Source organism: Felis catus, chromosome A3 (assembly GCF_018350175.1).
Source record: "Felis catus isolate Fca126 chromosome A3, F.catus_Fca126_mat1.0, whole genome shotgun sequence".
Classification (NCBI taxonomy): domain Eukaryota; kingdom Metazoa; phylum Chordata; class Mammalia; order Carnivora; family Felidae; genus Felis; species Felis catus.
Window position 1 is genome coordinate 67,861,538 of NC_058370.1, and position 27,597 is coordinate 67,889,134.

The following is a 27,597-nucleotide window of genomic DNA, read 5'->3' on the forward strand; positions in this document are numbered from 1 at the left end:
TAGTGGATGTCTGCATGTTGGCAGTGATCCGGTGGCAAAAGAAAAATGGATGATGCCAAAGACAGAGAGAAAATTTCTAGGGTCATATCTCTGAGTAGACAGTGGGGATAGACTCTGAGGTGCTAGTGGGGGGCTGATTTAGATAAGGGGATGAAAAATTCACCCATTGCAAATAGGAGGGAAGGCAGAGTTTATGGGTACAGATGCAAGCAGGCATATGTATCCAAGGTATCATTTTTTAGTTTTTTTTTTTTTCCAGAAATGGAATTGAATTCAGAAGCTTTTCACCCTCCCACAGAGAAGGGGTATCTGTGACTCCCCTTTAAGATTGACTTTAGGGACACCTGGGTGGCTCAGTCGGTTAAGTGTCTGACTTCGGCTCTGGTCACGATCTCGCGGTCCGTGAGTTCGAGCCCCGTGTCGGGCTCTGTGCTGACAGCTCAGAGCCTAGAGCCTGTTTCAGATTCTGTGTCTCCCTCTCTCTCTGACCCTCCCCCTGTTCATGCTCTGTCTCTCTCTGTCCCAAAAATAAATAAACGTTAACAAAAAAAAATTTTTTTTAAAAGACTGACTTTAATTTTATTTTCTTGAATAGTTCAGTCATGTATTTCTCAACTTCTGTTCTTCACTGGTAGCAATGCTTAAATATCAACGATACTGATCCAAATGGGGAAATTCTTGGGATTTTGGAATTGAAGACTATTAATCCCGCTAACAAAGAATGCATGTTCAGATTGGGGAAACCCAGTGGTGGCTGGTGTAGAATTTACTCTTTTTCTGCTTCTCATCTCTGAGAGAGATGCTGTAGATCTGTGAGTGGCTGTGTGGGGGTGGGCGATGGTGCCAGTAGAAGTGCTTGTCCTTTTCTGTAGGGCTTTGTTTTGATATTTTCACACTGTTCAGAGAGAATTCCACCCCAAGGTCCTCAAGTGCCATGAAAAGGACAAGGAAAGAGCATCTTTAAACAGTGGCATTGTTAAATGCCAAGAGCCTGCCTCTCCAGTGGATAATTTTGAGATCTTCTGAAACACTTTTCAAAGGCTTTGCTGAGTACTCATTGTGGAAAAGGACAAATTCTATATTAAACTCACACTGGGACCAGAAGTGGCCTGAGGTAAAACTGTGAACTAAATGATGTTTGTCACCCTTTTTTTTATTGCCTTTTCCCTGTTGGTGGATCTCCACCCCACACCCCGGCCACCCAAACTTGCTCAAGTCTCTTGAGGTCTTACCCCTTTCTTCCTCTTTGCCTTATATGACTGAGCACCAGGAAAGGATACACAACAGCAACATCGATCTCTTGTGTTCTTCCTCTGCGCCTGCTGCAGGCTTTTCAAACAGAGCTGCTGATTCTTCCTTACCCCCACAGACTTGTAATTGCTCCTCCGCTTCCAGTGTGCCTGTCCTCCAATCCACACTCCCTGCTGCAGTCAGTGGGGAGCACACGATCTGACACTGACCAGCCAGCCTTAACTTTGCCAACTTATGTTGTTCTCTATCCCCTGGCCAAACTGACCTGCTCTCATTTTCTCAAACCCACCATGTCTTCCCTTGTCTGGCCAAGCTTTGGCTTGTACAGCGCCCTCTTCCTGGGACACTCTTCCCTGCCCCCTTCCTTTATCCCTTGCTCATTCCACAGTCTAACTTGAGGGGTCCTACTCCAGGAAGCCGCCTTGATTCTCCCTGTTCAAGTTAGGCGCTCCTCATAAGTAATTTTGACTACTAACCCATTACATTGTAATTGCTTGTGTAGTTTTCTTTCTTCTCTCCCATCTGGGATTTTGATTGGGGTGACTCTGCCTACAGTAATTTCCCATTTTCTGGGAAGAAGCCCACAGACAGGGGTGGTGGTAGGCAATGGTTGTATCAATGTCAATGCTATGGTGCTGATCCCTTAGCAAGCGTTTATGATCTATATGTTGAATAAAAAATATCGAATGAATGAAGATCAGTGCACTACTTCTCCTATTGGTAATTTTATTTTGGTCCCTATTTTTTTCCCCACAAATAGGCTAGAAATTCCATTTTATGGCAGTTAAAATTTTTTTTTAAGTTTATTTATTTATTTTGAGAGAGAGAGAATGAGCAGAGGAAGGGGAGAGAGAGAGGGGAAGAGAGAGAATCCCAAGCAGGCTCCTCACTGCCAGCATGGAGCCCAATGCAGGGCTCAAACCCATGAACTATGAGATCATGACCCGAGCCAAAACCAAGAGTTGGAGGCTTAACTGAATGAGCCACCCAAGTGCCCTTATTTTAGAGCAGTTTAACTAAAAATTCAAATCAGTAACATTCAATGAATGATTTCTGTAGTGGAGATACTATGGAGACATATAAAGATAATAATACACAGCCCCAGTCTTCAAAGAAATTTAAAATCTATCACACATATAAATATACTTTTTCTTACTAAACACATATATCTTCAAGAGGATGAAAAAAATAAAGTGTTTGTTTTAAAATTTGATTCCATCTTATTTTTAAAAGCTGCTGAAAATGAAGAAGGAAGCCTTCTTCGTAGGCTTTTAGCACCTCCTATGGGCCAGGAGTCATGGTTTCTCACTGAATACCCAACACCCAATGGAGTGGTGTTTTTGGTTGTGAAATGAAAGTATCTGTCTTTTGTTAAACATATTTTGGAACCATTCTGTAGCTTCAGAAAGTTTTTTTTTCCTGCATTTGAAACAATACCAGTTGCTTAATTTCCTAGATCTGTCCACACAAGGATAAATCGCAGCTCCAAGTTGAAATGGAGAGTTACTACTGTTCAGTGGGCACAGAGTTTCAGTTTTGCAAAATGAAAAGACTTATAGAGATGGGTGGTGGTGATAGTTGCACAACAATGCAGATGTACTTAATACCACTGAACTGTGCACTTAAAAATGGTTAAGATGGCAAATTTTGTCATGTTTATTTTACCGTAATTAAAAAAAAATTAGGTCCACCCTAACTCCCCTGAAACCTTGATACCTTTTGACAACTTTCTTGATGACTGTATCTCACAAAGTTCACCTGTTTTAAGTGTACAATTCAAAGATTTTTAGTACATCCACAGAACTGTACAACCATCACATCACTACAATCAATTTTAGAACATTCCCATCTCCGCCCAAAATTCCTGGAGCCCATTTTCAGTTGCTTCTCTTTTTCATCGCAGCCCCAGGCAACCACTAATCTAATTTCTGTCTTTATAGATTTGCCTCTTCTGGACATTTTATATAAATAGAATTAAACAATAGAAGTTTTTTGTCTCTGGCTTCCTTAACTTACTATAATATTAAAAAAAATTTTTTTAAATGTTTATTCATTTTTGAGGGACAGACACAGAACATAAGCAGGGGAGGGGCAGAGAGAGAGGGATACACAGAATCCAAAGGAAGCTCCAGGCTCTGAGCTGTCAGCATAGAGCCCCATGTAGGGCTTGAACCCATGAAGTGTGAGTTCATGACCTGAGCCGAAGTTGGATGCTCAACCAACTGAGCCACCTAGGTGCTCCACTGTAATGTTTCTGAAGCTCATTCATATTGTGTATCTGTGTTCATCCAGGTTCATGCATGTATCAGTACTTCATTCCTTTTTATTGTCTAATAGTATTCCATTGTATGGCTATACCACATTTTATTTGACAATTTATCATTTGATGGAAATTTGGGTTTTCCTCACTTTTTTGCTATTATCAACAGTGCTGCTATGAATATTCATGTACCAATCTTTGTGTGGACATGTTTTCATTTCTCTTGGGTATGAGTGGAATTGCTGGGTCATATGGGAAATGTATTTTTAATTTTTCAAGAAACTGCCAAACTGTTTTCCAAACTAGCTGCACTGTTTACACTTTCTTCACATTCTTGCCAACACAGGTTTGTGCCTATATTTTTCTGTTTGTTCCCTCTGTTCTTTTTTTTTTTTTTTTCTTTTTCCTGCTTTCCTGTTGGTTACTTGTACATTTTTTTAGAATTCCATTTTGATTTATCTAGAGTATGTTTTAATGTATTTCTCTTTGTAGCTTTTGCTACATTCAAAAAGCCAAGAGAAGGAAAGTCTGTTACATTTACACATTTTGTATTTTTCATTCCCCTTCCTTCCTCCTTCCCTATCTCCCTCTTTCTCCCTTTCTTTCTCTTTCTTTCTTTCTTTCTTTCTTTCTTTCTTTCTTTCTTTCTTTCTTTCTTTCTCTAGTTCATTCTTTCTTTCTCTCCTCCTTTTATCATTTCCTTTCTATTTCAAGAACTACCTTTAGCCATACTTTTAGGGTAGCTTTGCTGGTGATAGATAATCTTAGTTTTCTTTCATTTGAGAATATTTTGATTTTCCCTTTTTTCTTTGAAGGATATTTTCACTGCATTTGGGATAATGAGTTGACAGTTCTTTTCAGCCCACCTCCTCCTGGTCTTTATGGTTCCTGACAAGAAAGACACTTATATTTCCATTGTCTATTTTTCTGTTCATTGTTCAAATTGGGCTATTTCTATTGTTCTGTTTTCAAGTTCACGGATTCTTTGCTTTGTGCTCTCCATTCTGCTGCTGAGCCTTGTATAGTTTCCTAGGGCTGCTGTAAGAGACTACCATGCACTGAGTAACTTAAAATAACAGAAACTGATTATCTCGATTTGAAGTTGGGCTAGAAGTTTGAAATTGGGGTATTGACCCAGCCATACTCCCTCTGAAACCTGTAAGGGAGAATTTCTTCCTTGCTTTTTCTAGATTTTGGTGTTTGCTGGTATCTTTGGCATTCCTAGTTTGTAGATGCATCCCTCCAATTTCTGCCTCTTTGTCACATGACTGTCTTCTTTCTGTGTGTCTTTGTCCTTCTCTGAAAAAGACATCAGTCATATTGGGTTAGTGGCCCACCCTACTCCAGTATGACCTCATATTAGCTAATTGTATCTACAATGACTGTATTTCCAAATAAGGTCACAGTCTGAGGTACTGCAGGTTTGGACTTCACTCTACCTTTTTTGGGAGATATAATCCAACATATAGCAAGCCCATCCATAGAATTTTTACTTTGGTTATTCTATTTTTCAGTCATAAAACTTCCATTTGGTTCTTCTCTGTATCTTCTATTTCCTTGTAGAGACTTTTTTTTCATTTGTTTAAAGTGCTCATTTAATTGCTTGCTTGAATGCTCATCAAAGAAGTTTTAGTAAGACTGCTTTAAAATCCTTGTCAGATAATTCCCACATCTTAGTCAGCTCTGTGTTGGTATCTACTGATTGTCTTTTCTCTTTCAAGTTGAGATTTTCCTGGTTCTTGGACGACAGGTGATTTTCAGTTGCATGCTGGACATTTTGGTTATTATGAGACTGGATCTTATTTAAAACTGTTTTAGCAGGTCTTCTGTGACAGTGGGTCAGTGGGGGAAGGTGAGAGTGCCATCTTGGTATTTCCAGGTGGAGGTGAAGGACCGGTTCTCCTTTTAGCCTCTGTTGACACCCCAGGGGAGGGGGGAGCTTTCATTAGTATTGGGTAGGGGGGAAGTTCATGCTTCACAACAGGCTTCCACTGACATCACCCCAGCTGAGACAGGAAATGGTGCCTTGTTGCTCCTTCTCACATGACCTCTGCTACACTGCAAGGGACAGGTCTCACTATCACCAGCAGGAATTAAAATCTTGGCCTTCTCTGACAACCCCAGTGGGTGGTAGGGATGTTTCTCTACAGCTGGGTGAAGTGCAAATCCAGGCATCACGTATGGTACCCAATGACATCATGGGAATGGCTGCACCTTGTTATATGTGGACAAGAGTGGAAGTCTACTTGGCCTTAGCTGACAGGTTTAGGATGTGGCCATTTTTTTTTTTTCTAGTAGAGCAGTTGTTTAAGAGTTTTCTGTTTTGGGACACCTGGGTGGCTCAGTCAGTTAAGCATCTGACTCTTCAGCGTTGGTCTCCGAGCTGACAGCTCAGAGCCAGCTTGGGATCCTCTCTCTCTCCCTCTCTCTCTGCCCTACCCCACTTGTGTGCATGCTCTATCTCTCTCAAAATAAATAAATAAACTTAAAAAAAAAAGAGTTTTCTGTCTTGCTGCCTCTTGGTTCTTTGGCTAGAAAGAGAGGCTTTTGTTCTTTTTTGTCTGTGACTGTTGGTGTTCTGGGCTGCCAGCTTCATCAGCACCTGGTTCGGGATACATGAGACAAAAAGAAAAACCAGAGAATTCACTGCTGTGTCATTCTTTGGGTTGCAAATTCCCTAACTGGTCTATGCTCTTCTCTCTACCTTTCATGATGTTCTTGTGTTTGTTTTATATCCATTACCTAGAGTTTTTAGCTATATTTAGTGGAAGGAATAGGAAGAAGTGTGTCTACTCCATATTTTCCCTGCCTCCCCTGATATTTGAAGCCCCTAAGAAAACAATATAGAATACTCAAGATGCTGCCATTTACTTCATAAAATGAGACAAATTAGATAAGAAGAAAAGTACAGTACTGTTGGAACAAAGCTAGTTTTATTGGTCTTTACCTCCCTCGTTTCTAAGTAGAAATGTAGTTTGGAAAATTAACTGAAGACAATGGACATTATCCTTGGTAATAATTCATGTTCATATATGATTATACACATTGTGATTTAAAGAACGAAAATGGAATCATTCGTTAGCTAGAAAGTCACTGAATTCTGATCAGCCCCTGATGAGAATGTTGAAAAAGTAGCCATGGGGAACATTGTGTTGGAAGTCATCCTCCATACTTTTGGTGAGTTAATTATAATCACTAATTTTCATACGTGCACCACGCATACATCTCTTTAATGTGAAAACATTTTGAGATAGGCAGTACTGTGATCATTAACAGCATTACACTGTGTGATAACGTCACCAGCTGGCCATAGCATTGTGACACAGTCATTTTAACTGAAATCCTTTTGAGGTGGGGAGAGGGAATTCATCATGGTGAAGCAATATCTGATGTTCAAATAATGTAAGTTGATTTTGGATTAGAAAATGGAAAATGTTACAGAAGTACAGAATATACATAAATCAGAACTACCTGTAACAATTTCAAAGTTACAAGGTGGGGCAGAGATTATCTGGATTTTCATTTCCTGGAAGATGTGAAGGATCAAACAGATAGAGAAGCGAAATACTGCTGGGTTTAGTGCAGTGGTTGCAAAATGTTCAAAAACTAATTATGAATAGTTGCTGCCTTAAGCCATGTGCTCAGAGACTAACTTGTATTTTTCATTACTGATTAAATATATAATTTAGAGCCTGTACAGTTACTGAAATGCTCTGCATTTGACTGTAAAATTTAATATGTAAAAGATAATGGGCTGTCTCTAAAATACATTTTTTTGAAAACATTCTCATTCAGAGAAAGGACTTCATAGATCTGGCCTTTTCTCACAATAAGCAAAGTGAAATTATTTCTTTACTTTTGTAATAGTAGCACTGAAACCTCTGGGCAAAAATAACTAGAGTATATAGAATACAAAGAAATTAATCCAATTATTAGATTTGCTTAAATGTTGCAAAACAGGCATCGATCATAAATGAAATATTATGTTTATAGTCTCTAAATAAAGCAGGAGAAAATGAAAACCTGGTGTTCCAAATTGTGATGGGCAGCTAGGGAAGAGCTTCATGCTTTGCCACAGGTATAATTTCAAAGAACCGAATACTCAAAGAAGGACCAAAGCTCAGCATTCCTTTTTTATTCTCATTTTAGGTTATTTACTAACATAAAAAATAGTCACTGAAACTTGCCTCACTGAAGTTTTGGGATCTTGAAATTTAAATTTTAGCATCAAAAGTGTTTTGTGTATGCAACACACTTCCCCAGTGGGCTTGAAAAATTTACAAAAGAAATATGATCATTACATGACTATAAGAGTTTGCTTGCTTGATGATAACCTGGGGTCAACACCACCAGATATCAGTCTATAAAGATTCCTTTACATACTTTTCAAATGCTCTTGTGATTGATGAGGGTATTAAAAAAAGTTTTAAGTGCTGAGATTACAATGAGGGAGAACTAAGCCTTCACTAGTCACAATCCAATCAGACAATGGGCCCTGCATCTCATGCTGTGTAACAAATTATCCCCAGGGGAGCCTAGATGGCTCAGTTGGTTGAACATCTGACTCTTGATTTCTGCTCAGGTTGTGATCACAGGGTTGTGGGATCAACCCCTCTCTCCCACCCCACCCCCGATGGGCATGGAGCCTGCCTAAGATTCTCACTCTCCCTCTGCCCCTCTCCCCTGCTGTCTGCTCTTTCTCTAGAATTAAAAAAAAAAATTATCCCCACATTTAACTGCTTAAAATGACGTGTGTTTATTATCTCACACAATTTCTCAGGACTAGGAATCACAAGAGCCTAGAGGGGGGGTTCTGTTTCAAGATCTCTCAAAGGAATGCAGTCAAACTGTCACCTTGGACCACCTAAAGGGGGAAGGATCAATTTCCAAGCTTACTCATGTGATTGTCTACAGGCTTCTGATCTTTGTTAGCTATGGGCTGGACTCTCAGTTCTTTGCCACACAAACCTCTCCACAGGCTGAGTGTCCCCACAACATGATAGCTACTGTCTCCCAAAGTGAATGATCTGAAGGAATCTCAAGGAAGGAAGCCACAGTCATTTTTAACTTAATCTCAGAAGTGATACAACATTATTTCTGCTTTATCCTATTTGCTACCCAGACAAACCATGGTACAGTGTTGGAGGGACAACACAAAGTTGTGAATGCCAGGAGGTGAGGATCATTAGGGCCATCATGAATGGTGGCTACCACAGATCCAGAGCAGATTTTACAACATGGATTCACCTAGAACATGGGTTAAAGTATACCTCCTCTAAAAGCTATTATTATTGGGAACAAATTATATCTGAACCTACTAGTGATCACCCAGAAAGACCACAAGAGGCAAATGGAAAGTTGCTGACATTTCTCTGCCAAAGATACATAATGCCTCTCTGACCTGAGTCTACTAAGTATACTAAGCAATAACAATTCAACTCTTAGTGACACTTCTTATGGGTATTAAGGTTCAAATTTAATTTCAGAAATATGTATGATCTACAATATAGCCTTGAGAAGGGTAAAATATACAAGGAAGTAATATAAAACAATATGCTGTTAGGTGATTACCAATCATATGCATTTAAGAAGAAGGTTTTAAAACTTGGCTATGAAAGGTTGGAAAACAAGAGATCTTTCAGCTTTCTTATTTCTCAGCTTCAATAATTTAATTGGATTTATCCAATGACTGCTTTTAGCTTTTGTATTTTGGGTGACAAATAAATCATTTTGCATACTTCTGGTAGTAAATTGCCAGGTAGAGATACTATCATTAGAAATTACTCTTTAAAATTCTTGGCTTTTTGTAAAAGAAATTTCAGATAGTTTTTAATTTCAGAAAGCCTTCTAAAGGGCTCCATATAAATCAGCTGCTTGAAGCTCACAAATCATAAGGTACCTGGCCCAGGCAAAGTGAATACAGAGTGTAGGGCATAAATAGCTCTACTGAACTTATACAAATAAATAAACAGCCAATTTAAAACCTGATATGATTTTTAATAATTAAATAACTTAGCCATCTGGTTAAGTCAGGACCTATCTGCAGACTAAAAAGGCTATTTAAAAGGCAGAGTAGTGGCAATAGATGACTTTCTCTCTTTCTTAAGACTCCACGTTATCTATGCTTAGATGTATCCTCAGCCCTAGTCAAGGTATGCTCCTAGATGCTCTGCCTTTCAGGGGAGGGAGGGAATTATTGCAGGTCAAGAGATGGTGATTTCTACCTGAGAAGGAAAAGAGCCTGGGTAGTAGTGGGGTGCTGACTTTAACATTCCTTCTCTACCTAAGCTGCATAGTGGAATCAGAGTCTCTGGGGTGAGACTCAGGTGCCAAATGGTTATTAAACTCTCCAGGTGATTTCAATGTGCAGCCAAAGCTGAGAATCTTTGTCTTGGGACAGTGAATCTCATTTCAGCACCCATCAGAATCGTCTGGAGAGCCTGTTAAAGTTACATTCTGGGCCCCATCCTTAGAGTTTCTGATTCACTAGGTCTAGGGTGGGACCCAATAATTTGCATTTTTAACAGGTTCCCAGATGATGCTAATGTTGCTCTTCTACACTTTGACAATCAATTTTAGAATTATTTAGCTCTTTTATACTTTTACTGGAGTTCAGCTGTGAGTGGGGCGTAGAAGGAAGGGTGAAAATTGGTAAAAGGTGAGGGCAGATGCCACTAGTCTCCCCACTTTCCTAGCCCAACCCCCTTCCAAGCTGAAGGTGAACTGGAATCTACCACTGCATCGTGTCTCCCCTATTTTCTTAGCCCTTATTTTACAGATTGAGAAAATAAAGTTTCTTCAGGGGTCAGCTGAATGGCCGAAAGCTGGTTAGATCACACTTAATCGGACCATTTTAGCTGGGTTCTTGGCTCATTCAAGCCTGCCAACCTCTTCCCCTCTATTCGGTGTACCCTGCTCAGCCCACATTCTCTCCTCCCCTGCCCCGCCCCCAGCGTCCCTGCGTAGCAACGTGCAAGCCACTGGCCACCGTTCAAAGCGTGCGGGGAGTGGGCCTCGGCAGAGTACCGCGTGCTGCGCAGGCGCGAGGGGGGAGGCACCGGAGCCGCTATCATGGCCTGCGTCAACCCCGTGGTAAGGAGGACCGGCCTGGCCCCTTGGCCTGTGCTCTGTGTAGAGGGAGGGCGGGGCCAGGGATTACGGTGGCCCGGCTCCACACACTCTTTTTTGCCTCCTGGCCTTTCACAGATTTTCAGAAACCCTTTCCCTTAGCGGCCCCGGCTGTGAGGGTCAGTGTTGGAGGAGGCCGATGAGGATCAGTAACTCAGCCGGAAGTTGGGACTGGCCCCCGCAAGAGGAACCGGGGCCTCTCCTCCCTCCCTCTTCACCCACACTGAGGCTATCTGGAAGAAGTGGTTACACCTGGAACTCAGATTAACCCTCTTAGTTTCCTCTGTGTTTAGAAAATTCCCAAGTTCAGTTGTGCTCTAACTGCAGTTCTTAATTTTGGTATGGCCATTGTTGATTCTAAGCTATATTATTTATCTGAAATAACAAGTAATGTGATCTAACGTGTTACTGCATATTTTTCGAGTTCTTGCCTACACCCCCCCCTCCCCCGCCTTTTCCCCATCCTTCATCTTAATACTTAAGTATACAATTGGAATTAAACACCAACATTGTTCTCCTACCCTTAAGAGGTACGTAAACCTCTCCATGAGAATTGACAGGCTAAATGGCACTTGTGAAACGCTCTGTCACTTTAAAAAACCTGAATTGTAAAAAAACAAGGATTCACCTTTATTTTCAGTTCACCTGAACAACTTCACATTTGGTGAAAGGCAGTGTGCTTGTCCAGCTCTGTTGCTGTTATTTTATGGGTTTCAATGTATACATATGCAGCATAAAAAGGCCCATTTTTAGAGACATGTTATTATTTCAATGTGTGTCTATTTTTTTATGTTAATTATTTTAAGATATGTCAGGCTTGAATATAAGCTTACCATGTATACCATTTTATCTGATGATGAACCCCAAGGAAGGTGTGAGTGTTTTCTTTTAAATTGACAAGAGGTTAAGATGAATTTCCTGGACTATACATAGTTTTAATAAAGATAGCAGGGAAAGAGTATAAAGTCTAACTGTAGTTCCAGAAGAGAAAGTATGTTCAATACCTATTTTGCTTTTGAAAAATTGTGTTCTAATGGGTTATTTTTGATGCCCTCTTATACTCTGAGGGTGGATCTTAAAAGAAATTTTTAGCCCCCAAGAGTTTTTTTCTTGCTTTAAATGTGATCACACTAGCTGGAACTAACATTGAAGCATCAATTTAGTATGCCTTTATCAGGGTAAACTGTTTTAAAAGAAGCAACTAATCTAGGGCACTTAATCTTAATGGATATGCCTGTGAATAACGTATTATTTAAATGTTACTGATTGGCCTATTCATAAGCTTATCCTGGATGTTTAAAAGGATTAAAGACCTAGCTACTCTTGGTGTGAGTAGGAGTATTTAGAGTATTCACTGGGTAGTATGAAAGAGCAGTCCTAGAATGTCAGAGTTTTTATCGCCACAGTCTTGTGGAAGGCTATAATTCATTCATGTCCTCCTTAGTTTCTGTTATGACTCCATTTTGGTGCAGTTGCACTTTTCCTTGGCAGTGGTTCAGAATATTTTTTTGGACTACATATATTTTGGAAGTGGGATAGGCTTTGGTTACTCTATTTTAAGTGCTCATTTCAATCTTTTATTTTTGTTATTTTAGTTTTTTTTTAAGTTTATTTTTGAGAGAGAGACAGAGAGCCAGTGGGGGAGGGCAGAGAGCGAGAGAGAGGGACACAGATTTCGAAGCAGGCTCCAGGCTCTGAGCGGTCAGCACAGAGCCGGATGCGGGGCTCGAACCCACGAACCGTGAGATCATGCCCTGAGCCGAAGTTGAACGCTTAACTGACTGAGCCACCCAGGTGCCCCAAGTGCTTGCTCATTTCAATCTTATGACTTGCAATTTACATTTGTGGAAGTAATCTAGTGAACTTTAAAAAAAGCTACTTTGGCCTCTGAGAAAAAAGTAAATTGAAGACAGAAGGTTGATTTCCATCTGCTTTAAATTAACTTCCCTTTTTAAAAGGCGGAGTGGGGGTTAAATTCTGACAGAAAAATCAAGTAACCCAACTGTAACCTAACCTCTTGATAAGATTATTATCTCATATTTGATTGTAGTCCTGTAAGTCAGCCTCGTAGATAGAATGAGGCTAAGGGTCAGAAGCTGACAATTTATGGACAGCTGAGGCTATATTGGGAGTAGATTGCACCAGTCAATATCCTTATGGTGGTTTTTCTTTAAACCATAAGAAAATGTACACTGCATGTCTTTTTAAGGCTGAATACATTCAAACTTGGGAGTTTAAAACTTTAACAATTGCTTTTATTTAGCCTAAACTCTATAGATCTGTAATTGAAGATGTAATTGAAGGAGTGCGGGATCTATTTGCTGAAGAAGGTATAGAGGAGCAAGTTTTAAAAGTCTTGAAGCAGGTTTGTAGACAATACAAGTTTCCTTTTTTGTTGTTTTTTCATCTTAAGAAACTGATAAATTATAGTTTTAACCCCTTAATTGTTTAACCCCTTAATTGCCATCAGCTGACATTTTGTGTTTTTAAATGTTTATTTTTAAGAGTACAAGAAAGGGAGAGGCAAAGAGAAGGGGGACAGAGGATCTGAAGTGGGCTCTGTGCTGACAGCAGCCAGCCCGATGTAGGGCTCGAACTCACAGACTGTGAGATCATGACCTGAGCTGAAGTCGGAGCCACCCATGCGCCCCTGAGCTAACAATTTTTTTTTTTGAGCTAACAATTTTTTAAAAAATTAAAAAGAAAAAAATACCTTAATGTTTTATTTTTAAAAAGCAAACATTTTTGTCTCTGCAGCTCTGGGAAACAAAGGTTTTGCAGTCTAAAGCAACAGAAGACTTCTTCAGAAATAGTACACATTCACCTATGTTCACCCTTCAGTTGCCAAACAGCTTGCACCAAACGTTACAGTCATCAACAGGTTGGATACAGCTAGTAAATTAGTACTGTTTGGATTTTTCAGAACAAATTCTCATTTGGTGGTGGTTTTGAATTAGGGTAATTTTCTTAAGGTGAGAGGGCTTGGACCTCAAAATCATTACTATTAAATAAACAATAAATCGTCACTGCATGTAATTATTGGCAACAAAAATTAGGTTATTCAAACTAGTTTTTTTTTTTTTTTTTTTTTTTTTTAATGTTAAAGTCTGCAGAGGTGACCAAGTGTTACTTTGGAGGAACAAGTTACATAGTTGATGGGCTATTGTGAGTATCCATTGGTTATTTCAGAGAATGTGATTGGGTTGAGTCACGGAACAACCCAGCCACCATTGCTGAAAAAGCAGAGGGAAAGATGGGTTGTTCCATGGTTGTGAATTCTTTCTCTCTTGCTTGTATAAATTATAAATCTGCTATTGTTTTGGAAGCAAAATGGAGAGTTAAGAAGAATATAGAGGTTATTCAGACTATCTCGCTGTTTTGGATATTATATAATGGCTAGAAATGCATCTTGCGCACTTTGTCTTTATTCTTGGACTTCATCTAAACCTCTGCTTTTAAGGGAAATAATTTTCCATATTATATATATATCCATTTAAACTGGAAAAAAGTAGCTAAGAAAAGATAAACAATGCTGTGATATCTTTCTATCCTTTATTCTTTTCTGATTCTTACAATTTTTATGCTATCCTAATGTGTGTATATGTATATGTCTGCATGCAGACACACACAGACATGGGTTTTACTGTGTTTAGCTGAAATTAAATAGATCAGTGTCTGCAAGAAGCAAGGGTAGATTTTGGATTAGATTGTCAGTAATAACTAGGTTGTTCATTGCATCCTTGGGAAAATTCCAAACAAAATCAAATGGACCAAGGTGAAGAGAAAATAGTAGGGAGGCTAGTACCTTCTTTATGACAAAACAAGAGAATTTAAGTGTGGCAGCAATTATAACTTAAAAAGTAAGTTAATAATATTGCATTACCAAACAGATTTTAGCTAATGCTATGCTTATAAAGTATAACTTTGCTTTATAAGAATTAACCATGGCAGTTTTAATTACCAAGTTGAAGCACTGAAACATTTTACATCAGTTACTAGGTTTTGGTTATGCTTCTGTTTTTAACTTAACTATTTTATTAGGTCATCCCTTTTATTTCTTTATTGAAATAACATTCTTTATTCTTTACTGAAGAACTTTAAAGATTTTTTACCCAGGAGCGACTTGGAGAGTGGCCAGCGTGGAGGAGTAAAAGACTTGACTGTCTTTTATCAAAAGCAGTTAACACTTTACAGGTTCTTTGTCATTCAAAATTGCAATACTTGATTTTGCCGCAAGATGGTAATATTACCAGTGATTTAAATCACAAAATAGTCTTGCAACTAATATGTCTGTCTGGCTTTCACTCAGCACTTGATTCTTATTCTGTCTTGAGAGTTAGAATAATAGAAATAATTACATTTAAACAAGACAGTTTTTATTCTCTTCTACAACATTTTGTAATGAAAAGGTTTAGGAGGAAGTACATGGATCCTTTAAAAATGCATTACAGGCCTTGTTTTTATCCCCCTTCATTTCTAGGTTTCCTACAATAAAATTCTTGAAGTAAATAGCCTTGTAAAATTGAAGTACTTCTTAATTATACCTTCTCATTGTGTGCTTTTAAAGGCCCGATTAAAATAACCTAAACTAACTTACTTCTGCAACCTTTTTGTCTCTTGATAACAAGTTCAAATTAAATCTACAATGGAGTAAGTCATTTGCCTTTGTTCCATCTTTAGAGCTTTTTGCCCTGTCATATTTTCTTTGACTGTATTATCCATTTGCTTAATAATTTCCAGTATCTCCAATTATCAACTTTTTTTTGGGTCTCAGGACCCCTTTGTACTTCTAAAATTGAGGGCCTCAAAGAACTTTTTTTTTTTTTTAACGGAAGTTGTAAATATATGTTTACCATATCAGAAATTAAAGCTGAGAAATTTAGGGGTACCTGAGTGGCTCACTTGGTTGTGTCTGACTCTTGATCTCAGCTCAGGTCTTGATCTCAGGGTCGTAAGTTCAGTATGGAGCCTACTTAAAAAAATAAAGCTGAGAAATTTTTAAAAAATGTTGGTTTATAATAAAAAAATTGATCATATGTTAACATAACATATATTTGTTAGCAGTAAGCATTTTCCAGAATAAAAAATGTTTAATGACAGGAGTGGTGTTACTTTACTTTTCTGCAAATGTCTTTAATATCTCATATCTATATCTGAATTAAATCTGTTGTGATATATGGTTTTGGCTAAAGTATATGAAGAAAACCTAGCTTCCCACAGATGTATAATTGGAAAAAGAGGAGTATTTTAATAGCATTTTCAGATAACTTGATAGTACACTAAAACTCCACAAGTGGTGGTTTCTGAGAACTTAGCTGCAGGGTGGAATCTGAAACTTGACCAAAAGACTTTTTTGTAATGTTAAAGTTCATTGGTGTGTCTTACACTTTGAATGGCTCTTGAACCTGTGTGTAATTTTGTAACATACATTAGTTATTTGGAAAAAATTGGTTCACTGAGTTACGCATTTGAAATATTGTTCCTTATGCAAGGTAAAAAAATCATATTAATATTTCCACATTTCATCAGAAAAGTGTTTAAATATTGGGAAGCTATCAAGCTCACTGTGGTGGCTGTAAGGTTTTCAGAATTGAGATTTGGGGATGAAACTTTGAATTTTATCATTGTCAAATACTGTCCGTTTCGTCAAGGCGATGGACACACTTAGTTCATTTTCAAAAAATGTCTGCCAGATATCCATGTCTGAATAACTGTAGTTTGTGTCAGTTATTCTTTCAAGCAAAACAGTGTTTAACACAAAGGCTAGATTACAGCTCCCAGCTTAAATAAAAGCACCAGTGCTTTTCCGTGTACTTCCGTGTACTGGTGGATGCTGCAGACATGCTTTATGTGTTCTTCCCCTTTCATCCCACAGAATATTAAAGGGATGTATACTTGGGTGTTGAAATTTCATAAAAATAATTGCTTATGGTTGCATTAAGGAACTTCTTTAGTTGAACAGTTTTATTGTTATTATTTTTGTCTTTTTTACTGTGAGTGAATAGCAGTGGAGAATAAATACAGTGGCCAGGTCAGGTTTGGTGCTGCTGCCTTAATTCATGCTAATGTGCCTTCACTTTTACTCATCAGTGCTTTGCTCTGTAAGTGCAAGTGGCAACAAAAAACAAAATTTAGTGAGAAATGAATAAAAATGAAATTTTTATTGTTTTGGTATTATACAAATAATTTTGACTTTGTGGACACCGTAAAAGGGTCTCATGGACCCCCAAGGGTTTGCACAGTCTAATTTGTGAACTGCTGTTCTATTTTTAGGGTGATTATATATAGTTTAAAATCCACTTTTTAAAAAAGACATAATTTTTTTCAGAACTTTACATTGGCGACAAATTTAGGAGAAGGGATAGAGATTTCTCCTACCCCTTTTAGCCCCATTCATGCATAGTCTCTTCAGTTATCAACATTCCCCCACCAGAGTGGCACATTTGTTACAATTGATGAACCCACACTGACACATCATAAACACCCAGAGTCCATAGTTTATATTATCACTCTTGGTTTTTCATGTCTTATGTGTTTATGCAAATTTATAATGACCTGTATCCGTCATTATAGTATCACACAGAGTATTTTCATTTTCCGGGAAATCTGTGCTCCCCCTGTTCATCCTTTCCTGCCACACCGGCTCAGGGCAACCATTGATATTTTTACTATTTCCATAGTTTTGCCTTTTTCAGAATGTCCTATGGTTGGAATCATGTAGTATGTAGCCTTTCCAGATTGGCTTATTTCACTTAGTAATATGACTTTAGGATTCCCTCACGTCTTTTCAAGCTTGATAGCTCATTTCTTTTCAGCACTGGATAATATTCCATTGTCTGGATATGTCACTGTTTAATTGTTCACCTACTGAAGCACATCTTGGTTGCTTGCTGCCAAGTTTTGGCAGTTAGGAATAAAGCTGCTGTAAGCATCTGTGTGGAGGTTTCTGTGTGGATGTAATAAGTTTTCAACTCCCCAAGAGAGTGATTGCTAGGTTGTATGCTTAGTTTTATAAGCAACCACCAAATTGTCTTCCAAAGTGACTGTACCATTTTACATTCCCACCAGCAGTAGTGAGAGTTATTATTGATCTAGATTCCTGCCAACGTCCGGTGTTATCAATGTTCTTGACGTTGTCCATGCTAATAGGGATGTAGTGGTATCTCACTGTTCTAATTTGCATTTCCTTGATGTCATATGATATGGAGCACCTTCTTATTTGCCATTTGTATATTCTTTGGTGAAGTGTCTGTTTAGGTCTTTGGCCCATTTTTTAATTTGGTTGTTGTAGTTGAGTTTTAAGAGTTCTTTGTGTATTTTGGATAACAGCCCATTATCAGATAAGTATTTTGCATTTTTTCCAACCTTTGGCTTTTCAGATTATCCTGACGTTGTCTTTTGCAAAGGAGCTTAAAAATTTTTTTTAAGCGTATTTATTTATTTTGAGAGAGACAGAGAATATGAATCCCAAGCAGACTCCACACTGTCAGCATGGAGCCCAGCGCTGGGCTCCCAACTCATGAACTGTGAGATCATGACCTGAGCTGAAAGCAATCAAGAGTTGGCCGCTTGACTGACTGAGCCACCCAGGCGTCACAGAGTTTTAAATTTTAATGAAGCCCTGCTTATCAGTTATTTCTTTCATGGATTGTGCCTTCAATGTTGCATCTAAAAAGTCTTTGCCATGTGGTCATCTAAATTTTCTTCCATCTTGTAGGAATTTTGTAGTTTTGCATTTTACATTTATGTCTGATCTATTTTCAGTTAATTTTTGTGAGGGGTATAAAGTCTGTGTCTAGTTTCAATTTTTTTGCATTGGATAGCCACTTGTTACAGCACCATTTGTTGAAGAGATTATCTTTTTGCTACTGTATTGCCTTGGCTCCTTTGTTAAAGACCAGTTGACCATATTTAGGTGGATCAGTTTCTTGGCTCTCTGTTCTGTTCCATTGATCTATTTGTTCTTTTTCCAGTGCCAACACTGTCTTGATTGTTGCAGCTCTCTAGTAAGTCATGAAGTGGGGTATTATCAGTCCTCCAACTTTGTTTTCCTCTTTGAATGTCATATTGGCTATTCTGAGTCTTTGCCTGTAATCCATTTTTGAGAGAGAAATGGGATTCCATTAATAATAACCTCAGAATAATAGGTATGTACTAGGACTATCCTGGGTAAACTGGAACATGGAGTCACTTGGTCTATGCCCTATTTCTAGGGCAGTTCAAATCAGTTTGTGCTATTTGGTATTCATGTTACACAGTCTTTTTGCTGAAACTCATTAGTCATTTGGGGGAGCAAGAAAAGGAAAAATAGGAATTTTGAGAAGTTTGTCATGGCTTTCATCTTTGAGCATCAAAACTCCCAAACTTCAGGTACAAACTATATTTCCAGTTGTTCCTGAACTTAAATCTGGTGAAAATTTCAGCAGTGCTGTTGGTTCTTGATGTAATTTGCGTTAGAATATTCAGTTTGGTTATCAGGAGACATGCATATGGTAATGAGTAGTGACAAAGAAGAAGATAGACCAGTCTTTTCACTTCCTGAGTCATGTGACTTGGATATTAAGATTAGGAATGGTTCAAAGCAGGACCAAGAATTATGAAATTACTAACTGCCTTAAAGTATCAAAAACTTCTTAGTGTATAGGAAAAAATACACTAGTAATGTTATGTAATATTATCTTTTTATAGAATTTCTTAAATTACATTTGTGGGATTGAATTATTTCTATGTTGTAAAGCCTATTGTTTGGGAAATCTAATGTCTCTAGAATATATACATGAAGGCCAAAATTCTGACATTTAGTTTTAATTAAGAACACATATTCACTTAAAACTTAATTGGTTATTGAAAACATCTTGAGTATTTTAAAAAGCATGTTTCAGGCACATATAATAGTATATATAACTTGTGCAAGTATGTAAATGGTGCATTTAGTATCAAAATTAAGTAGGAGCAGTATAGAGAAGTTTTATAGGAACTTCTCTATAAAACTGTTCAATGCTTTTATTCTGAAAGCTATAAAGAAACTCTTAAAACTCTCTTTTGGCTCTGTTTGATTTATGTAAGTATAGAAAAGTATCCTTTAGGATTTATTGCAAGGTATTTAAAAGAGGGGGATTGTTGCTATTTTTCCTCAAGAAATTCATTTAATTGCTTCAGACAGTGTATTAACAGATATTTGTTTCCTCTAAGGCTGTGGCTTCAGCTGTACCAGCTTAAGCTTCGCTTACTTCAGCTAATTAAGACTAATACCATTGTGTTCCTGCCCCACCACTTCTTTCTAATTTAGCCTTTCTAAAAGAATGCCTGTTAATAAGCAAAGCCATAGATGAACGGAGGATAAAAATAATTTTCTACTTCATTAATCATCAATCTCTGTAGCTTCACTTCTGTTGTCTCAATGTGGGAAGGATGGTTAGTTTAAAAAATATTTGCTCTTCTGAACTCCTTTGTTTATTATGGAGCCGTTCTAGTGTCAGAAGCAGATCTTTGGGACAATTTAATGTGGTGTGTGAAAAAAGAACCTAATAAACATTACAGTTAATACATATGTGCTGCATAAACATGCTAAGGTGTTGTTATTTTTATTAAAGAAAAGGCAGAGTGGTATTCTAAGAGTCACGTTCAGCTAAAATGAGCCTTGAGGCAAAGTTTAAGGTTACTTTGGTCAATCGAGGTCTTTCTGTTGGAGTTACTATTTGTTCTTTACACTTACTTTTTTAATGCTTACATTCACAATCATTAGGCCAGCCTTTTAGCTGGATTATAAGTAAAGGGATAGCCAAGAAAATTGGTAGATAATAAAGAAAAGATATATGACATGGCAACTTTAATGCAGGTTAGGTTGGTGTTCTCCTAAGAATTTGTCCTCTTGTAATTTTCTTAGTAGCCATACTTGTTTCATGCAAAGACTTCTGGAAACATGTTCTTAATCATTTTTCTTAAAACTGTGTAGCTGTGCTGGCTTTATTTGGCCAAAGAATTATAAATCGCTTTTGATGAAATGAATGAATTGGAAATCCTTTTTTTTTTTTCTGTTTATTTATTTTTTTTATTATTTATTTTTTTAACGTTTATTTATTTTGAGACACAGAGAGACAGAGCATGAATGGGGGAGGGTCAGAGAGAGAGGGAGACACAGAATCTGAAGCAGGCTCCAGGCTCTGAGCTGTCAGCACAGAGCCTGACTCGGGGCTCGAACTCACAGACCGTGAGATCATGACCTGAGCCGAAGTCGGATGCTTAACCGACTGAGCCACCCAGGTGCCCCTGTTTATTTATTTTGAGAGAAAGAGTGAGCGAGTAAGCATGAGTGCATACATGAGTGGGGGAGGGGCAGAGAGAGAGGGAGAGAGAAAGAATCCTCAGCAGGCTCCACACTGTCAGCATAGAGCCCATCGCAGGGCTCCATCTCATGAACCGTGAGATCATGACCTGAGCTGAAATCGAGAGTCAGCTGCTTAACTGACTGAGCCACTTAGGCACCTCTGGAAATTCTTCTGAATCTGTAAAATTTGTAATGGTTTATGTTGGGGTACACAATTTTGCTCAATAGTGTAGTCTTTGGAAATGTGCTACTTGAATGAATAGTACTTTTCCTTCCCAATGAAAAGTTATAGAGATTTAGAGTTATACTGACTTAATAAAAACAACCTAAGTATTTTCTTATGGGGTTCTATACTACGGTATACTTGATTACAATGAGATATTTTCTTTTGGTACTTAAAATAGGTTAGTTATAAAGTCTTTATCTGAAGCTGTTGGAGAAAAATATAATTAAATTAAATATAATTCTTTTACCTCCCTTGGAATTAGGAAGTTTGGATTCACCATGGTCAAACATGTTAGTGATGGAAAACATTTTTAAAAATAAGCTAGACTTAGCAATTTTATTAAATTGGTAAATTGTAATGGATGTATAATGTTTATTTATTTTTTTCCATGCAGCATCATTAGTTATTCCTGCTGGTAGACCTCTTGCCAGTTTTACTACAGCAGAACTGGTATGTAGCTTATTAAGGATATATTTTTAAATGTATGCTTCATTTTTAGCGAATGGTAGCAGAATGCTGGGCATGGATATAATTCATATTCCCTCAGGTGAATGAGAAAGGGTGTAGTAAGGGATGGGGAGACAGGACTTCTGTAACATGGATGTTGCAAAAACTCTGTAGTTCCAGAATTGACGTTTTCTTTATCAACTCTTCCTGTCTTCCAGAGTAGTTGTTAGCATCTGCCAAGGTTAGGAAATTTCTGAAGTTAAATTCTATGGAGTTTTAACACACCATTAATGTTCTATACCAGGTAGATCCTAAATGGATGATCTTGATGTTTTATTTTCTGATTTTTTTTTTACCCAAGTTGAGCCACATAATAATTCTTTTTATTTGAGTGGAATATTTTGGTCATTTTTTACCTTTCTGTTGTAGAGGTTTAGAGTATAGGATCCCCCCCCCCCCAAGATTTGGGGCAGAAAATTAAATTACAACTTGTATCTAGAAAATTGAGTAGTTTTCAGGTAGAGAAAAATAGCACTTTTTCTCTTCCATGGTTCTGATGGTATATAATCTACTATTTTTCATTTTCTTTCAGCCCACTTTCTGAGGCAAAAGGTTTGGTGGGCCATTAATTGCCATTTCTTCATTAAAAACAAAGCCATAGCCCTTACTAGGATTTTTGGGAAGAATGGTGCTGCTTTTGATAAGAGACCAATGAAAAATATCTCTGCCTTTGAAATTTTTGGAACTACTTTTTCTCCTGATTAAAGAAACAATATACTGTAAACAGTAAAAACAGATTTATAAAGTAAAAAGTAAAAGAGCCCTGCAGTATTGTACCCCAAAGACAACTGTTTTAACTGTTTAATGTATATCCCTCTAGCTACTCAATTTTCTACATACAGGTTGTAATTTAATTTTCTGCCCCAAATCTTATACTCTAAACCTCTACAACAGAAAGGTAAAAAATGACCAAAATATTCCACTCAAATAAAAAGAATTATTATGTGGCTCAACTTGGGTAAAAAAAAAAAAATCAGAAAATAAAACATCAAGATCATCCATTTAGGATCTACCTGGTATAGAACATCTAATCTTCTTTGATGAAAGTTAAATTAATTTTCAGGGTAAAAGTAGGCTTAATCTCTGTACTGTTTCTGTAATTTTTAAAAAAATGTTTATATTCAAGAAGAGAGAGAGCGAGAGAGCATGAGCAGGGGAGAGGCAGAGAAATAGGGACAGAATCTGAAGCAGACTCCAAGCTGCAAGCTGTCAGCACAGAGCCTGATGCAGGGCTTGAACCCACTAGCAGTGAAATCATGACCTGATCCTAAGTCAGAGGCTCAACCCACTGAGCCACCCAGGTGCCCCTGTAATTTTTTTTTTTTTTTAGTAATATAGATGGATCTTTATTCACTGCCAGTTAAATATTGATTAACCATAGTGGATATATCACAGTTTCATTAAGCTTTTGTTAATGGACATTTAAATTATTTCGTTTTTTTCTAGTATAACATTCCATTGATTATACTTGTAGATCTGTTTTTGTGAATTTGCATGACAATCAGGTAATCAGGGTATATTCCTAGAAGTGGAATTTTTGGGTCAAAGATTATGCGTGTTTTAATTTTGTTATGTATTGCAAAATTGCCCTCCAAAAGGATGGCACACACACACTCATGTAAGCAGTGGTCTGAGAAAAGTGCTTTTTATCACGCACTTACCAACATTGAATGTTGTACATCAGTCTTTTTAAATATTTGCATGTCTGGTAGGCAAAACTTTTTTGTCTTTTGATTTAGTATTAAAAAAATGGAAAACCGAGGTTTAATTATTCTAAAATAAAAATTCTACACTATTGTGTTATCTAATTTAAAATATCATTAGTGATCAATTTACTGACCAGAGGAGTCTGTGAACAGCTGTGGTTCTTGCACCTGACATTTTGATAATCACTGACTCCGGGAAAGCTGTGTAGTGGGCAAGTTGTATGAGTCCGTGTTCATGCTGTTTACTAAGACTTACTGACTTCATTGCTAATAGCTGTAGAACAGAATTCCTTTTATCCTTGCTGAGATAATCTAAATCAAATATTGAAAAGCTGTTTTTTTCAAAGAACTCAGCACTAATGTTAAGTGTGGTCCAACCATTGTCCTTTTATCCTGAATCAGATTATTTTTTACCCTCATGATATCAGGAAAAAAAGGTAGAAGTAAAGCCCTTTTCTAACTTTCTAATTAAATTTCTCATATCTAGGGCGCCTCAAACTCTAGTGCAGGCTTCACTCTTCCTGGTTATCCTATTCATGTACCAGCAGGTGTGACACTACAGACTGCATCTGGTAAGAGTATAGCCCCGAATAATTTATTTTAGCACTGGTACTGACTACTGGATGTTAATTTTCATGATTTTTAATAAACTGTATGCTGGAAGTTATTGAAGTTATAGGAAGTTTTACTACAACTTATTTTAAGAGGAATACTAAATGGTGGTTATTGCTGTTCTGGAGGCATTCTCCCATAAAAGACACTGTACTAGGCCTGTCCTCTTACTTATTCTCAGTTATCTTCCCTAATGTTGTATAAGATGCTTTATATGTATTTCTCTAATTCAAATCAATTATTTAAATTTTGACATGGGGCCTCTGGGTGGCTCAGTCAGTTAAGTGACTTTGGCTCAGGTCATGATCTCACAGTTCGTGGGTTTGAGCCTCGCATTGCGCTCTGTGCTGACAGTTCAGAACCTGGAGTCTGCTTTGGATCCTGTGTCTCCCCCTCTCTCTGTTCCTTCTCTGCTCACACTCTCTCTTTCTCAAAAATAAATATTAAAAAAAATTTTGACAAATACAAAATAACATTCTGTGTCTCTGCTAGCTCTAATCAGGAAAAACTCAACATTACCTTGATCAACTTTTGCCTCCTTTCTTACTGGAGATTGTATAGTATAATAGAATATACAAGAAGTTCAGAGATGAACCATCCTTTGCTTTTCAGAATACTGTTTTTTTTTTCTTTAAAGTTTATTTATTTTGAGAGAGCGAGAGCTCACACATGTGGGGGAGGGCAGAGAGAGAGAGGGAGGGGCAGAGACAGAGGGAGAGAGAGAGAATCCCAAGCCCAACAAGGGACTCTAACTCATGAGCTGTGAGATTACAACCTGAAGTGAAATCAAGAGTTGGCCACTTAACTGAGCCACCCAGGTACCCCAGAGTACCATTTCTTGATTTGAAAAAGAATCATACCTATTATTGAGGTTGTCACAAAGTTTAAAGCACCTGACTGAGTGCTTAAAAAAATAATTTCTTCCTTCTCCTTTTAAGTGTTATTTTACTTTATTAATTTTTTTTTAATGTTCATTTTTTGAGAGAGAGAGACAGACAGGCAGAACACAAGGCGGGGAGGAGCAGAAAGAGAGGAGGACACAAAATCTGAAGCAGGCTCCAGGTTCTGAGCTGTCAGTACAGAGCCTGATGCAGGTCTCGAACTCACAAACCAGGAGATTGTGTCCTGAGCTGAAGTCAGATGCTTAACCCAGACACCCCTTTTTCAGTGTTATTTTAAAGAGGAAAAAAAGATGAAAATGTGGGGGGCGGGGGGAGGGGAGTTTGAAATTATTAAACTCCTTTTGGATAGCCTTGTCTTAGAGTCATTACATGGTATATCTTAAATATCTGAAATACATTCTCCATGATTATGTTTGTTAAAATCCCAATTTGGGTTGGTAACATTGTAATTTATCAAACAATGCAATACTTCTGTGGATTAAATACTGGTGGCCTGTATGTATCGCAAAATGTGCCATATGAGCAATAGTGAGAAAAGACTAGAGTTAAAGTGAGACCTCTTTAATTTTTAATGATAATGGATATTTATTGTAGAAAATACAGAAAATCTGAAGAATAAAATAAAAACTCCTAGAGATAACCATTATTAACATATTGATGTATTGCCTGACAGTTTGTTATGCCTGAGGGTTTCTTTTAAGTTTTTAAAATTTTTATTTTTATTTATTTTTTTCATTGTAAAAAAGACAGTTCTGTTAAAGCACAGGGACAGGACTCAAGGGCAGAAAGGGCTGCCAGGGTTCCTATTTTTTTTTTTTTTCTTTCTTTCTTTCTTTCTTCTTTCTTTCTTTCTTTCTTTCTTTCTTTCTTTCTTTCTTTCTTTCAACGAAATTAGGTTTCTATCCTACTTATGGTTTTGTTTTCTCCCTTTTAAGGTCACCTTTATAAAGTCAGTGTACCAATTATGGTGACACAGACTTCTGGAAGAGCAAGTATTCTTCATCCAGTTCAGCAAGTATTTCAGCAGCTGGGACAGCCTTCCATGATACAGACCTGTGTTCCACGATTGAACCCATGTTCTCTCCAAGCAACTGCTGAAAAATCTCAGAGACTAGAAACTGTGCCCCAGCAACCTCCAATTCTTCATTCTGGGCTAGTGCATAGGAAACATTTTGAAAATGCCACCAGTGATATACTTGTACCTTCTGGAAATGAGCGTGAAATCATGTCTGAAGCTCTGTTGAGTCAGCTGGAAAGCTCTCAGTATATCAGTGTTCCAGGTGTTATGTTTCCTCCACAGGTCTCTCAGACAGGTTCTCCTGTGGAGCCAGTGCTCAGTGTTTCAGCCGGTGTGACTCAAAATCTGAATGGTGGGCCCCTCTCCACGGGCCGACCAGGCGCCCAGCACCAGCACATGACTGATACTCAGCTTCATGTTCTTAAAAATAGGATGTTTGGATGTGATTCTTTAAAGCAGCCAAGAAATACAGAGGAGACCAGCAGCCTGCCTGTCTCAGAAAAGGTAGTTCTATGTTCAGTGTAATGGTATTAGGGGATAGACAGTGGCTGGTGATTTGACATCCTGAGTATTTTTAAGCTGTAAGGTACTCACAAGTACATGTGTCTTGTTTTTTCCTCTAGAAGGTTGTTTATTATTCTTTTTAATATAGCTATCAGTTCTTGAAAGTATTCATGCCCAGCATTTCACACTTTGAATGTCAGTTAATGAACTAGAATATTCTTTTTTTAATTTTTTTTTTTAACGTTTACTTATTTTTGAGAGACAGAGACAGAGTGCAAGCGGGGGAGGGGCAGAGTGAGAGGGAGACACAGAATCCGAAGCAGGCTCCAGGCTCTGAGCTTTCAGCACAGTGCCCGATGCAGGGCTCAAACTCAAAAACTATGAGATCATGACCTGAGCCTAAGTCAGATGCTTAACTGACTGAGCCACCCAGGCGCCCCTAGAATATTCTTTAAAGGAAAGTGTATTTGTTTTAAAGTAATCCATTTTACCTCTTCCTTACATTGTGAGAATGTTTGTTTGCATATAAATTTAAAAGACTCAGAAATCCATCCTAGTAATTAAATGAATATTTTGAGGTAATTCATTGTAGTACTTAATACATAAAAGAGAGCCAAAGTATTTTTTTCAATTGCTCTACAAAATTTTCTGCAACTCCCATATGAAAATTTTCCCTTATCTTGCTAATATTTTATTTCTCTCTGCTTGCTGAAATACCAGTTAATATCTTTGGAAATTCAGACTACTAAAAAAATAGCTTCTAATTAACTTTGCATGTGAAAAATAGGTTTGAATTATTAATTTCCAAGGAATTCATAGTGAAGGAAGACCAATTCATGGAGAATTTTGGATGGCAAAATTAAAAAAAAAATCTTGCGGGGCACCTGGGTGGCTCAGTTGGTTGACTGTCTGACTTTGGCTCAGGTCATGAAGTCACAGATCATGGGTTCGAGCCCCATGTTGGGCTCTGTGCTGACAGCTCAGAGCCTGGAGCCTGCTTTGTATTCTGTATCTCCCTCTCTCTTTATTCCTCCCCCACTCATGCTCTGTCTCTCTGTCTCTCTCAAAAATCTTAAAAATTAAAAATCTTGCTTTCTTTTTACAAATGTAAAATAGGTAATAAAGCTGATTCTATTTATACAGTTTAGTGACCTAT

The 27,597-nt window shown here is 37.7% G+C and overlaps 2 protein-coding genes across 7 annotated transcripts in view; one reads left to right on the forward strand and one right to left on the reverse strand.

Moving 5' to 3' along the window:
• LHCGR (luteinizing hormone/choriogonadotropin receptor) overlaps positions 1-27,597 on the reverse strand; it is a 119,999-nt gene that overhangs the window by 3,993 nt on the left and 88,409 nt on the right. The window contains exon 11 of one of the 4 annotated variants that reach the window (XM_023251670.2): positions 3,892-6,113. The exons of 1 other annotated variant lie outside the window; for it this stretch is intronic. In XM_023251670.2, coding sequence (XP_023107438.1) covers positions 6,107-6,113 — 7 coding nt within the window. In that variant the 3' untranslated portion in view covers positions 3,892-6,106. Of the gene's footprint in view, positions 1-3,891; positions 6,114-18,179; positions 18,728-21,052; positions 21,873-27,597 lie in introns of those variants that run through there. 2 more of the 4 variants (XM_045054187.1, XM_045054191.1) reach the window with 2 other exon arrangements.
• The window catches only part of GTF2A1L (general transcription factor IIA subunit 1 like), a 42,584-nt gene continuing 25,448 nt past the window's right edge, over positions 10,462-27,597 (forward strand). For 2 of the 3 annotated variants that reach the window (XM_011281028.3, XM_045054192.1), the window contains exons 1-6: positions 10,462-10,603; positions 12,903-13,004; positions 13,397-13,520; positions 21,587-21,642; positions 23,893-23,977; positions 25,855-26,441. In XM_011281028.3, coding sequence (XP_011279330.1) covers positions 10,583-10,603; positions 12,903-13,004; positions 13,397-13,520; positions 21,587-21,642; positions 23,893-23,977; positions 25,855-26,441 — 975 coding nt within the window. In that variant the 5' untranslated portion in view covers positions 10,462-10,582. Of the gene's footprint in view, positions 10,604-12,902; positions 13,005-13,396; positions 13,521-13,745; positions 13,805-21,586; positions 21,643-23,892; positions 23,978-25,854; positions 26,442-27,597 lie in introns of those variants that run through there. The other variant, XM_045054193.1, reaches the window with a different exon arrangement.